The sequence below is a fragment of the Caretta caretta genome, chromosome 1 (genome assembly GCF_965140235.1).
Source record: "Caretta caretta isolate rCarCar2 chromosome 1, rCarCar1.hap1, whole genome shotgun sequence".
Taxonomy (NCBI): domain Eukaryota; kingdom Metazoa; phylum Chordata; order Testudines; family Cheloniidae; genus Caretta; species Caretta caretta.
In genome coordinates, this window is record NC_134206.1 from 197,975,025 (window position 1) to 197,987,938 (window position 12,914).

General features: G+C 43.1%; 1 protein-coding gene across 5 annotated transcripts in view; it reads left to right on the forward strand.

Annotated features, from left to right (window-relative positions):
* SENP7 (SUMO specific peptidase 7) overlaps nt 1–12,914 on the forward strand; it is a 74,841-nt gene that overhangs the window by 386 nt on the left and 61,541 nt on the right. For 3 of the 5 annotated variants that reach the window (XM_048816388.2, XM_048816406.2, XM_048816416.2), the window contains exons 1-3: nt 157–241; nt 5,938–5,990; nt 8,846–8,953. In XM_048816388.2, the coding sequence (XP_048672345.2) occupies nt 5,949–5,990; nt 8,846–8,953 (150 nt within the window). In that variant the 5' untranslated portion in view covers nt 157–241; nt 5,938–5,948. Of the gene's footprint in view, nt 1–156; nt 242–371; nt 453–5,937; nt 5,991–8,845; nt 8,954–12,914 lie in introns of those variants that run through there. The other 2 variants (XM_075118427.1, XM_075118426.1) reach the window with 2 other exon arrangements.

Consider the following 12,914-nt stretch of genomic DNA (forward strand, 5'->3'; position numbering starts at 1 on the left):
GCGATGTTGCGGGGTCCCACAACCGAGGGCAGCGGGTCTCTGCGAGGACCCTGCGCGCACCGACACGGGAAAGGACAGCAGCGGCGACGCCTGGGCCGCTGGGTGGGGGCGGTGCCTGGCGCCCCGGCCCGGAAGTAGCCGGGGAAGGTGCGCAGGCGCCGGCGGCGGGGAGCGGAGGGGACCCGGGGGCAGCTGCGGCGGCGGCGGCGAGCGGAGCTGGGTGGCGGCGCGGCCCGCCCGGGTGAGCTGCGGCTGGGGGGACCCCGGACCCCGGTGGGGGGCGCGGGGCCAGGCCAGGGCAGGGGCTCTGCAGGCGCAGCACAGGCCCGGTCATTCGCCCCCTGCGCCCTGCAGCGGCCCCCTGCGCCCCAGGGGCCCTGGCGCCCTTCCAGGGCCGCTCCCCCGGCTTTGGGCAGAGACGCGGTCCCTGGGGGGCGGCGGGGCGGCAGCGGGTAAGAGCCCTGTGAGCCCCCCCCGCAAGCACCCCCGTTTGTCTTGCCTATGGCGGGGTTTAAAGCGCACCGTGGGAGGCGGGGTCTCTGGGGCTGGGCTGGAGGCGCCCCGCCGGACACGGGCTTTCCTGTGCCCCTGGGGGAACGGGCTGGGTGGGTTAGGCGCTTGCTTCTCAGCAGCAAAGCGACAGCCGTGTCTGCACGCCCCAGCTGCGATGCATCAACTACCCTCGCGCTGTCGGGCACGGGGCACAACCCGCCCAGTGTGGCCGCAGTGACACGCTATAAAGGTGCTAGGGGGATGAGCCGGCCTGGTGTAAGGTGCTTTTATACCGGGATAACCGCATCTGTCCTGGGTGGGGCGTGATGCTGATAGAGGTGTGCTCGTTAAAAAACCAAATCACACCTCTAAGGGACATTGCTATGCTGGTGTAAGAGCTAGATCTCGGATTCTCATGGAATCTCTTGAATCCGGGAGGAAGAGCTCAATGTGTGGTGAGAGCTGGCAACTGCTGAGCCTTTCTGTGATGCTGAGCTACCATCCCTCCTGTCTGAGTGCCTCGCAAATGTGTACGTTCATCCTTGTGACACCCCTGTGAGAGAAGGAAGTTTTATTATTCCCATTTCACAGATGGGATTGGGGAGCCAGTGGGGGGTAGCGGGGAAAGGAAGGTCAGACAGATCTGACGAGCCAGGGTATGAGGGAAGAACTTGGGAGTGGCTGGGCAAAGAGACTGGGGCAGGGGTAGCAATGAGACTGGATCAAAAGCCTGAGGAGGGAGACTGGTAGCCAGTGGGGTGGGAGAGCATGGGTGAGGGGAGGGGGATAAACCAAGGCCAGGTGGGAAGGAGAGAGACAGATCGGATAGGGAAGGGAACTGAGCTTGGCTGGACAAAGAGACTTTCGCTGGGACTATAAACTTGAGGACTGGAGAATGAAATTGCCTAGGTTTATTTCTGCCTGTAAATCCTCTCTTGAAGATTTTATGGTTCCTTTCTTAGCACTGGGCTCAGAGTGTAAATAGGCATCCTTTGTGAACCATACAATACTCAATTTACATATAGCCAGTCAGATAAACATCATTTACCTGAAAGAAACTTGTTTGTTACCTGGTCACAAGTCACAATTCTCAAGAACATAATTTTCAGTATATATACATAACTCCTTACTTGTTATCCATACATACGTTTTGCGAGGATTATGACAACCAGTGTGACACAGGCTGTCAGTAGAGACCTTACATGATGCACATTGACAAACTAGTATGAAGATTCTAGACCTTTATGTACCCCTGTGCCCTTAGACATTTAGCACCAGGAGGTCCCTGGGTCACAGTGATTTAATGGTTAAGACAGTTGAATGCTCCCCTGGGAAACTGGATTCTATCCCTGGCTCTGCCTAAGAGTTCTAATGTGATGCTGGGAAAGTCGCTGAAACCAAGCATTTCACAAGTACTCTTGAGGGCATTCTGCACCAAAAAATTAAAAATTCTGCGCACAGTATTTTAAAATTCTGCAAAATACCACAAATTTTATTTGTCAAATAAATGTGGAGGCTGCAATGTGGCATTAGGGAGCACAGGCCACTGGCTGCACAGAGGTGGGAGAGCGCCCTCCCCCCGGACACGGACTCAACAGTGAGGCTGCACACAACCCTGACACAGTGCAAGGACTGGGTCTGCCCCAGAAACACTCCAGTGCCCTTCTCCTCCATGCCAGGTGCCCCAGGTGTGGGCAGGCAGGCTCAGCAAGGCAGGATCCAAGTGTGGAGAGGCTTAGTGTGGGTGGATCCAGGTGTGGGTTGAGAGGGTTTTGTGTGGGGCAGTCTGGGTGCGGGTGGCTCAGTGTAAGTTTGTGTGTAGACAAAGTCTTGTGGTGAGTCTGTGTGAGAATTGGAGTTTCAGTGCAGTGCCTTAACTACAAAGCTGTGCTGCTCCTATTAGTTCTCATTTCAGCAAGGTACATAAGCATGTGCTTAACTTTAAGCATGTGTAGGCCCATTGTAGTCAATGGGAGTATTCGTGTTCTTAAAGTTCGGCATGTATCTAAGTATCTTGCTGTTCTGGGGCTTTAGGCATGGGTTTTGCCAACATGTTCATGGTCTAATTCTTCAATTTGTGCACCAGCTCAATAAAACAAGCAAAAATACTTTTATAAGTGAGGAACTCAATACCATTTAAAAACATAAAAGTCTGTTTCACATATTGCCTTTCTAGTACTTTCCATCCCCCTAAGGGTATTAGATGCACTAATCTGTGCAGTCCCTCCCATTTTGTATGTGGAACAACTGAGGTATACAGGTTAAGTGACTTTTCCCAAGGCCAGACGTAGATATCAGAGTGGGCATTAGAGTTTTGAAGCTACTAGTCTTATTTTTAGTCTACTAGGCCACACTGTCCTTGCAAGGAAAACATGAGCAACAATAACAACAATCAATTAGAAGATTCTTAGGTTGTAATACTCTTCTAAAAGATGGAAAGATGGAATATGAAAGGTCTCAATTGACTTAGGGTACAATTAATTTATTAAGTAGAACTGGGGCTTAAATAAACTCACTCCTCATAGAGAGGAATTCAGACTACAGTTCTAGTGAGCAGAGTAGTTTCCCCATCAATTAGAACTGCCATTTGCCAGACAAACTTTCACATAAAAAAAAGTCAGTTAGATCAGGAAAATCTTTTAGGTGGGAGGCTTCATGCTGGATATGTGTCATTAAGATGTCATATAGGAGATGTGCAGAATATGTATAAAAGAATAATGTCCCACTAAGTTCAGTGAGGTCTGACGCTATATTCTTCCCTGTGAGGAAAGAGATTTGTAGAAGTTCTTTCTGCCAGAAACTCTTGAGTTACAATCTTAGTTCTAAAAAGAAAAGGAGTACTTGTGGCACCTTAGAGACTAACCAATTTATTTGAGCATGAGCTTTCGTGAGCCACAGCTCACTTCATCAGATGTGTACCGTGGAAACTGCAGCAGACTTTATATACACACAGAGAATATGAAACAATACCTCCTCCCACCCCACTGTCCTGCTGGTAATAGCTTATCTAAAGTGATCAGCAGGTGGGCCATTTCCAGCACAAATCCAGGTTTTCTCACCCTCCACCCCCCCACACAAATTCACTCTCCTGCTGGTGCTAGCCCATCCAAAGTGACAACTCTTTACATAATCAAGTCGGGCTATTTCCTGCATAGATCCAGGTTTTCTCACTTCCCCCCCACCCCCATACACACACAAACTCACTCTCCTGCTGGTAATAGCTCATCTAAACTGACCACTCTCCAAGTTTAAATCCAAGTTAAACCAGAATATCTGGGGGGGGGGGTAGGAAAAAACAAGAGGAAACAGGCTACCTTGCATAATGACTTAGCCACTCCCAGTCTCTATTTAAGCCTAAATTAATAGTATCCAATTTGCAAATGAATTCCAATTCAGCAGTTTCTCGCTGGAGTCTGGATTTGAAGTTTTTTTGTTTTAAGATAGCGACCTTCATGTCTGTGATTGCGTGACCAGAGAGATTGAAGTGTTCTCCGACTGGTTTATGAATGTTATAATTCTTGACATCTGATTTGTGTCCATTTATTCTTTTACGTAGAGACTGTCCAGTTTGACCAGTGTACATGGCAGAGGGGCATTGCTGGCACATGATGGCATATATCACATTGGTGGATGTGCAGGTGAACGAGCCTCTGATAGTGTGGCTGATGTTATTAGGCCCTGTGATGGTGTCCCCTGAATAGATATGTGGGCACAATTGGCAACGGGCTTTGTTGCAAGGATAAGTTCCTGGGTTAGTGGTTCTGTTGTGTGGTATGTGGTTGTTGGTGAGTATTTGCTTCAGGTTGCGGGGCTGTCTGTAGGCAAGGACTGGCCTGTCTCCCAAGACTTGTGAGAGTGTTGGGTCATCCTTTAGGATAGGTTGTAGATCCTTAATAATGCGTTGGAGGGGTTTTAGTTGGGGGCTGAAGGTGACCGCTAGTGGCGTTCTGTTATTTTCTTTGTTAGGCCTGTCCTGTAGTAGGTAACTTCTGGGAACTCTTCTGGCTCTATCAATCTGTTTCTTTACTTCTGCAGGTGGGTATTGTAGTTGTAAGAAAGCTTGACAGAGATCTTGTAGGTGTTTGTCTCTGTCTGAGGGGTTGGAGCAAATGCGGTTGTATCGCAGAGCTTGGCTGTAGACGATGGATCGTGTGGTGTGGTCAGGGTGAAAGCTGGAGGCATGCAGGTAGGAATAGCGGTCAGTGGGTTTCCGGTATAGGGTGGTGTTTATGTGGCCATTGTTTATTAGCACTGTAGTGTCCAGGAAGTGGATCTCTTGTGTGGACTGGACCAGGCTGAGGTTGGTGGTGGGATGGAAATTGTTGAAATCATGGTGGAATTCCTCAATGGCTTCTTTTCCATGGGTTCAGATGATGAAGATGTCATCAATATAGCGCAAGTAGAGTAGGGGCTTTAGGGGACGAGAGCTGAGGAAGCGTTGTTCTAAATCAGCCATAAAAATGTTGGCATACTGTGGGGCCATGCGGGTACCCATAGCAGTGCCGCTGATCTGAAGGTATACATTGTCCCCAAATGTGAAATAGTTATGGGTAAGGACAAAGTCACAAAGTTCAGCCACCAGGTTAGCCGTGACATTATCGGGGATAGTGTTCCTGACGGCCTGTAGTCCATCTTTGTGTGGAATGTTGGTGTAGTTCTGTCACTCAGCTCCCTCATAGTCTTGGGTAGGTAGCTTTCTGTTCCTCATTTTCACAATCTGTAAAAAGGGGATAATCAGGACTCAAAGGCTTATGAAATCTCCTCCTCTGGCTGGAGGGTATAAAACAGGGAATGCCTTGCTGTCTGGGCCCAAATGCTGGTGAGAACTCCAGTTCCCAACGAGCTGCTAGAATTCCTGCTTGGGCATGGTCCTTGGACCCTGCCTGAGTGGTGCTCTGTCTCTCGTATCGGCCTTGGTTAGTAGGTGTCTAGAAAGGAGAAAGAGCTTTCTCTCTGTTAGCGGTCCCAGAGTTTCTTTCAGCATATAGATGTCTGCAATGATTAAGTGCAGTGCCTGTTTCTCCTGTTGCTCAAAGCAATTGCAGGCAACAGCAGAATGATACACCTGATTTTGGTCAGTTTCAGAGCTGCAGAATAGCAACCATGAAAATAAAAGACTTGGAACTTGAGAAGGTTCTAAGCTGCAGCAGTGGTGAGCACTTAGGAAAACTGCACTGAATAAATTTACATTAGCAACTCTGAAGACTAGAAACTTGTATTTAATGAAATCTCAGGTTCTGGAGAAGCTATTATCATTGACTTTCCCTCCACCTAGTGGGCAGGGAAAGCTTTAAACTCATTAAAGGCAAATAGGTTATTTTAAGTCGTAGGAATGCTTTTACCTCCACCTGTCTCAAGGGTGTTGAGAAAATTAATTGGTTAATGTTTTTAAACTCTGAACAAGTAAAGTACAAATTACTAAATTGATTTTGTATCTGTTTACAGTAGTGACAGTTATGGAAGGAAGTGGAAAAACTGCTGCATCAAGTAATCTAAAAGTAAGTTTTGTATTGTTTATAAGAAAATACTGCAGGCCTGGCATTATGTACTTGCAAAAATTCCCAGAAACTGCAAATATACTCGTGAATCCTGCAAGCTTCACTTTATTGGGTTGCCATCCCCAGGGAGCCAATTTAGTCTAGTCATAGGATCATGTTCATATGCATAAATATATTTTGCTTAATGGAGGCATATTTGGGTAGGGTTAGGTGATGTATAGCCAAGTGTTAAGTTCAAGGCTAATATAGAAGTTACTCCATAGGCAAAATAATTAAGTACAGATGAAAGTAATTTTTATTTTGTATTTAATCAGTACACTGTTTTGTATACAGTCTTTAGACTACTTATGGCTTCTTTTTAGGGCTCGGTTCTATAACCGTTATGCAAAAGAACAGCTGCGTATTTCGAAGAATGGTCCACAAAGGTGCACCAGAAACTGCCTGTTAGCCTTTATTCCTCCTTAAATTTCCACGTTACTACCACTAGCACAATTCAACGGGTGGCAGCAACACTGGATATGCTGCTGAAGGCAAAGAACCTGTAGCAGTCAGCTTTTTAACCACCTTGTCTGGCTCTGGTCGGAGCAGGGCTAGGTAGTACAGTGGTTAAAAATTTAGCTGCTGCTACCTCTTGTTCACATTAGCTTTCCCACTCTTGCTACCATAAGTGGCAGATTTTAAGGAAATAAGGCTAGTTAGACAAAGCTAAAATGAGTCTTCTCTAACGTATATATGCACATACCCAGACCCAATAAGCTTAGGTCAGTGGGAGGCTGAAATGGGACTTAGAATTCTATTCCTGCTAAATAAAATATGTGATGATTTTAAACTTTGATTTCGCATTTGCCTTTTTCACGTTCATCTTGTCATAAGTGTAATTGTGAATATTTGGAGCTCACTTTTTTTTTTTAAATGAGTGTGAGGATTGGAAAAGTGTCCTACTATGAGACTTGCAGGGTGGGAGAGTGAGGTAGAGGTTCATCTTAATATCCTGTGCCCTTTTTTATCCCTGTCCCCACTTTCTTTCCTTTTCTTCTTTCCTTCCTTTGAAGTTAGTCATTAAAAAAAGTCCTTTCTCTCTGTTGCAGTGTTTTTTGTCATCTTTCGCTTTCCAGCTGCTCCCAAGTTTGATCACACCAAACAGATGTTAAAATTTTAAATAAGATGATTACCAAATTATGGGGCAATTTTATAGAAACCTGCAGTCAAACATCACTCTGAATTTTTAAATCTGAATCTCTCTTTAGATCACTAATACCCAGACATAAAGAATTTTCAACTGTTATTAAAGCATGTGTACCAGTGTGGACTCTTCCTCAAAAAATATTTTCAAATGATGAACATCACATAATACTTCAGCACAAAAAAGTCAGAATAGTTCCCCCCCCCCCGGTTAATACTGGTTAACAAGGAAAGTACATAGAGCATAAATGACTGGATTACTGCAGGTGGATTAAGTTTGCCATCTTTAATTTGATGGTATTACCTTTGAAAACATATTCTTTATTGAGAGATCCTTTGGTTATCAAAAGCAGAGTCTGATGGAGCGTGACAGTGCACAACAGACATTTGACTAGTCAAAATACAGCTACACAAGTTCAGAGATCAGGTTTTGATTCTCTGCACAGCCAGAAAGTAGAAAGAAATAGGAGTGGAAAGTAACTGAGCCTCCTCGTATTAAGACTATTCTATAGATATACAGAGCAAAGGACTGAATTTACAGAAGTCTGCAAACAGCTCCATAGGAAAAAGCTTGGATTTGCATTGATTTTTCCCAGCAGTCCGGAATATATATCAAGTGGGTCAAATGTCACACTTTCTTTACACCAGGAGAAGCACAAAAATTGCTGAAATCAGTCCCAAAACCAAATACACATGACCAAGAAGAAATGGGAACGGATTAAAATTCAGTTTAATCAAGAGTTTTCCCAAGTATCAAAGGGAAATCTTAATGATATAATAAGATATGGGCAATATGTTGCTACTTATTGTTATACATAGCAAGACAGTGTGATTGTAATGTCTTCTCGTTAATGACCCACAATTTCATGTCTTTTCCCGTTAAAAACAAACAAAAGATGGGTTAAAATAATCTGATTGAAAAGGATACTCGTTTCTGTCAAAACATGCCCATAAGGATTTAATTGATCAGTTTTTGTTTTGAACTTCTGATGTCTATTGAGACCTGTGTTATTTCCTAAGTGATCTTTTTAAAACATAAGATAAGGAAATTGACACAATGTTTTCATTATGTTAAGGCTGGGAATGGTAACACATGCTAGCATGTGTTCCATGCATCCTTTTTGATATGTAGATGTTGGTTGTCAACTCAGAAATATTGTTTTGGGGTTTAATTGTTCTTGAGAGGGGATTTTTAAAACTTTTTCTTTTGAGAAAATGTAGGTTGATTTATTTGAAAGTTCTATTCTTTCTGTTTTCTCTTTATCTTTCTGTGAAACTAGCATGCTAAGATTAGAATTCGATGCAAGTGAATCAGAAAAGTACGGAGGAAGTTACAAGTGGAGGGTGGATCTATTTTTATCCTTAAGGCACATGCATGGAGTAGTTAATGAACTTAATTTAGGATTTTTTTTGTTTCCACCTCCACTCCCCAGTTTGAGATTTAAAATTAATTTTCCAGTGCCCAATGTGATAGGAAAGACAAACCAGGAATAGGGAATCATAAATACAACCTTCAAATTGAAGTTACAGTCGGTATTTCTCTTTTTCCATGTTCTTAACTTGGCCTGAGGGGTGAGAAGGGTGAGAATACATGAGTTCACAGCGCTAGGGGAGAGCTGAATCATTTAATTTTAACAGATAATGAATGTAAAAGCAACATTCTCTACTTCCAGTTTCGCATACCAAAGAAGAAACCAAACACAAAGTCAGAGGATGTCCATGTTCAGTCTCCTTTGTCAAGGCTCACAGACTCCCACCAATGGGACTGCCCTTTACAAGAGGTAAATAGAAGTTACTTAAATCTGTTTTATTTGAAATTTTTCAAAATGAAATGTCAGGAACACATTATACATTTCTTGTTTGTTCTGAAATTGAGTGCTCTCTTCCATCTATCGAAACGAGGTCACAACTGCAGGAGTGTGGGTGGGGCTGTCATTGACTTGACAGGGGCTCAGGTCTATGCCCATACATACTGTTGCAGTATGAGGACCTGATTGCAATATTGCCAGCCTCACATGTTCAAAAATCATGAGCCTTGCCTGAAACCCCTCCTTCCCCTGTGAGATTATCTTAAAGATAATGAATTTTTAAAAAAATATGCATTTGGGGTTAATTTTATCTTCTGGTTTCTGAGTTTTCAGGTTAAACTGATGTCATGTTGTGAAGCTTTTCTCTGCAACCATTTGGGTTAGAAACTTACTTTAAAAAAAAATAAAAAATAGAAAACTGAGATTCTGGACTCCCTGAGATGGGACTTAAAGAAAAACATGAAATATTGGGAGCCTTGAGATAAAATTGTGAGAGTTGGCAACATTGTAATTTGATGTTAAGACTCATGCATGCCTAGATAGTCCTCTTTTGCTGAAAAGATACCTTATTAAAGACTGTCTTAATCTTCTCAGTCATTTGTAGAAACACATAATACCAAGTAATTTACTTTCAAAATTAATTAAATGAGATATAAAGATGCTCCATGTCATGAGTGTGTTGTGGTGCTATTAAGTAGTATTTCAACTCAGCACTGAAACTTTGTTTCTGATCATGCCCACAGTATGCTAGCTGCTGTGCAAACAGAAATGATGGCACAGGCTCTGCCCCAAAGAGCTTAGGATGAAGCTTTCAGAAGAACATAAAGGACTTTTGAGCACAAGTCCCATTGAAATTCACTGCTCCTGAATCCCTTAGGTGCTTGTAAAAAACCTGCCCTTTACACTCTTAAAGACAACACAGATGGAGGGGAAGGCACAGGGGAACATACAGTTTAGGTAGTCAGGTGGTGATTGTCTATTTCCTAACGAAGTATTCTAAATTTGTTTTTGTTTTTTTGGTTTGGTGAAAAATACAGATTCTCTTCAAGTGACCTACAATCTTGTAGAATCAGCTGCTTAGTTTTTTATAAGCTTCATGTCAGAAGAGTATGTTCAGGAAGGATTTGTCTATGAAGAGGGAGCTGGTCTGCGAACCAGCTCTGGAAGGATGTTTTTTAGCCCGCTTGCTGAATGTATAAAGTGGGGAATAATAAACCTAACCTTCTTCTAATTGTTTACATGTTTATCTATGTAGCAGTTAAAAATAAATCTCGAAGAGCTTCTCCTCCCTCTTTGATCTGTGTTCCTGTGTATAACGGGGATCAGAGTGCTCGGAAGCAACAGGTTTTCCACTCGTAAACTGCCTTGTCACTCTGTGGTACATTCTTATGAGCGTCCTTGGCTCCTTGAGCTCTGTACTTACCATGTAATTTTGAGTGCTACTGAGTCTGAAGTTGCAGTATATATACACTTATGGACTAATTTTTAAACATCACTGATCTGTCAGCTTCTTGTTCTTGTATGTATTTACGGTTTCTGGATCCCCATTATCTTCAGCTCTGTTGCTGTAGGCATAACCTCTGCATTTAGTTGCTCCTAGGTTTTGACATCCTTGTTACCCTGTGCATAACACCATTGAGTACTTTTCTCTGGGGAGTTTCAGCACTGCTCAGAAGCTAAGTGTAAGGCATGTGGTTCTCTCCAGTTATCTCCCTCTCTCATGGCTGCACTTCCCAATACCCTCACAGTTATTGTGGGAAGTAGTTGTAGCAGGACTTGCTCTCTCATTGCAATTTGGGTGTTGGATTATCTCCTCCATGATGTCCATATAGCTCCACATTTAAGAAACACCTCAGCTTCTAATCTGGACAGCTCTTAGCTTTCTGCATCTTCCCCATGCTCCTTTCAGCCTATACATCTGGGGCCTTGCAGTCACTTGGGTGTTTGTGCCCTTTAATAATAACACTGTTTAACCTTAAGGGAGCGCAATGCAGAAGATTACTTCAAAGTGTTTTACAAAGCTGAATAAATATCAACCCCCTTCTACAGATAGAAACTGAGACCCATTTCTAAAATGGCTTGGCCAAGGTCATATGTCAGGTCACAGTGCGGGAGCTGGGAATAGAACTCAAGTCTCTTGACCTTCGGTCCAGTGCTCCCATCCACTGGATCATGCTAAAGCACATGATTGTCAACTCAGAAATATTGTTTTGGGATTTAATTGTTCTTGAGAGGGGATTTTTGAGAGTGTATCTGGGAGGCTGTGTGACTACCATATTTTGCATTGTTAGTCATCAACTGAGTTGAACCTTAAGTTACATTCTGACTTCAGTCAGAAGCATGTCAGCTGTGGTAGCCAGCATCAACTCTCTTCCTGCTAAGGAGATTGGCAGATCAGTTCCCTACACTTTAAGTAAATAAATTGCTTGGACTGAGTGTCCTTTAAAATAATTTAAGTTTGGCTTCTTGCTGTTACAGCATCTGTTTCCACCTGCCTCATTTCTTACCTGCTACTTATTTACTGAGGGCCCTATATTTTAAGTCCTTTATTTGTGTTTGGCCCCTTCTGATCTCTCAGGGTTTTTTTTTGCTTGTTTCTTATTTTTATTTTTTAAACTCAGCTCTCGTGATTAAACAGGTTTATGTTTCATCTGCATGTAGAAGCCAATATCCATCTTGGAGATGTACTTCATAGTGTTGCCTACTAGTTTTCTTCCTTATTGCGTGAAGAGATATCGTCCTTGAAGCTTTCAGTGGAATTCCATTAGATAGATCTGTACTACACTGGCGACAAATAATGTCCCATTACTCCCTGATGGTGGTAGTGACAGAGTTACCTGCTCTGGTTGGCAGAGCCAGCCTTTCTGTTTTTGGGTGGGCATGCAGAACAATTTTTTGCCAGCAGCCTTTCACAGTTTTGGGACAGTCCACCACGATCCACACCACTATGCATAAGGCAAGCCCTCAAGATTTTGGAGTGGGGGTGGATACTTTCTTTGGGGCACAACCCAAACTTAGTTGATTCATTAGAGAGAGAGAGAGAGAGATAAATCTTCAGATTTCCCTTGGTCTCCTCATCCAAGCCTTCTACTGCAGAAGTGAGCAAGGCCCAGTTTGCTTGTGTGCTTTCTACCGTGTTGATCCATTGGCATCAATTTTTATGTTTCAGTCTCTCTCTGAAAGCTGATATATGCTCCTTTATATCTTCAGTTCTCCCAAAAACGGAGGGGACAGGAAGGACATAAAGACTGTCTCTGGCTTTGGAGAACCGATTGTGTTTCTATGGTTTCTCATTACTAATTACTGGTCAAAAAGGAACTGATGATTTAGGACATCAGTAACAATTGTGTTTCACTGCTGTGTTGTGAAACAGGGCTCTGCCATGCCACCCATCATGGAGGCAGTGTAACAGTTTTCATTTTTGACATTACAGAGCATTCAGATCCCTGTCTTGCATAGAAGCATGAATACTAAAGTGGAGATCAGTGATACTCAGACTTCAGTGGTTCAGGAGCCAATTTAGTGATCAGCATTACCGAAAAGAGCCACAGTAGTTTGAATGACAGGGAAATTTTTAGTTTTTGTATATAGTATTCTCAGAGCAAATAAGTTAATAACTTGGTGAAAGTTGATAACTTCATTGGTTAATTGCATAGTAAAAAGCATCCTGATTGGTTAATAACTTAGATTGGTTAATAATTAAATCACACAGTGTTTTAATATCATGTGCTGCAAAGAGCAGCAGGAGACACATTAAAGAGCCACTTGCGGCTTGAAGGCCACAGTCTGAGTATCACTGACATATATCAAATTAAGTCACTTCTTAAGGGAATTAACCTAGGCAGGTGCCTTACTGGATCATGATAAATATTGAACAAACCCACTACAAAAGCACATGTGGTCTTTTCTTAAGTAAAAGTTCACAATCTGGTTG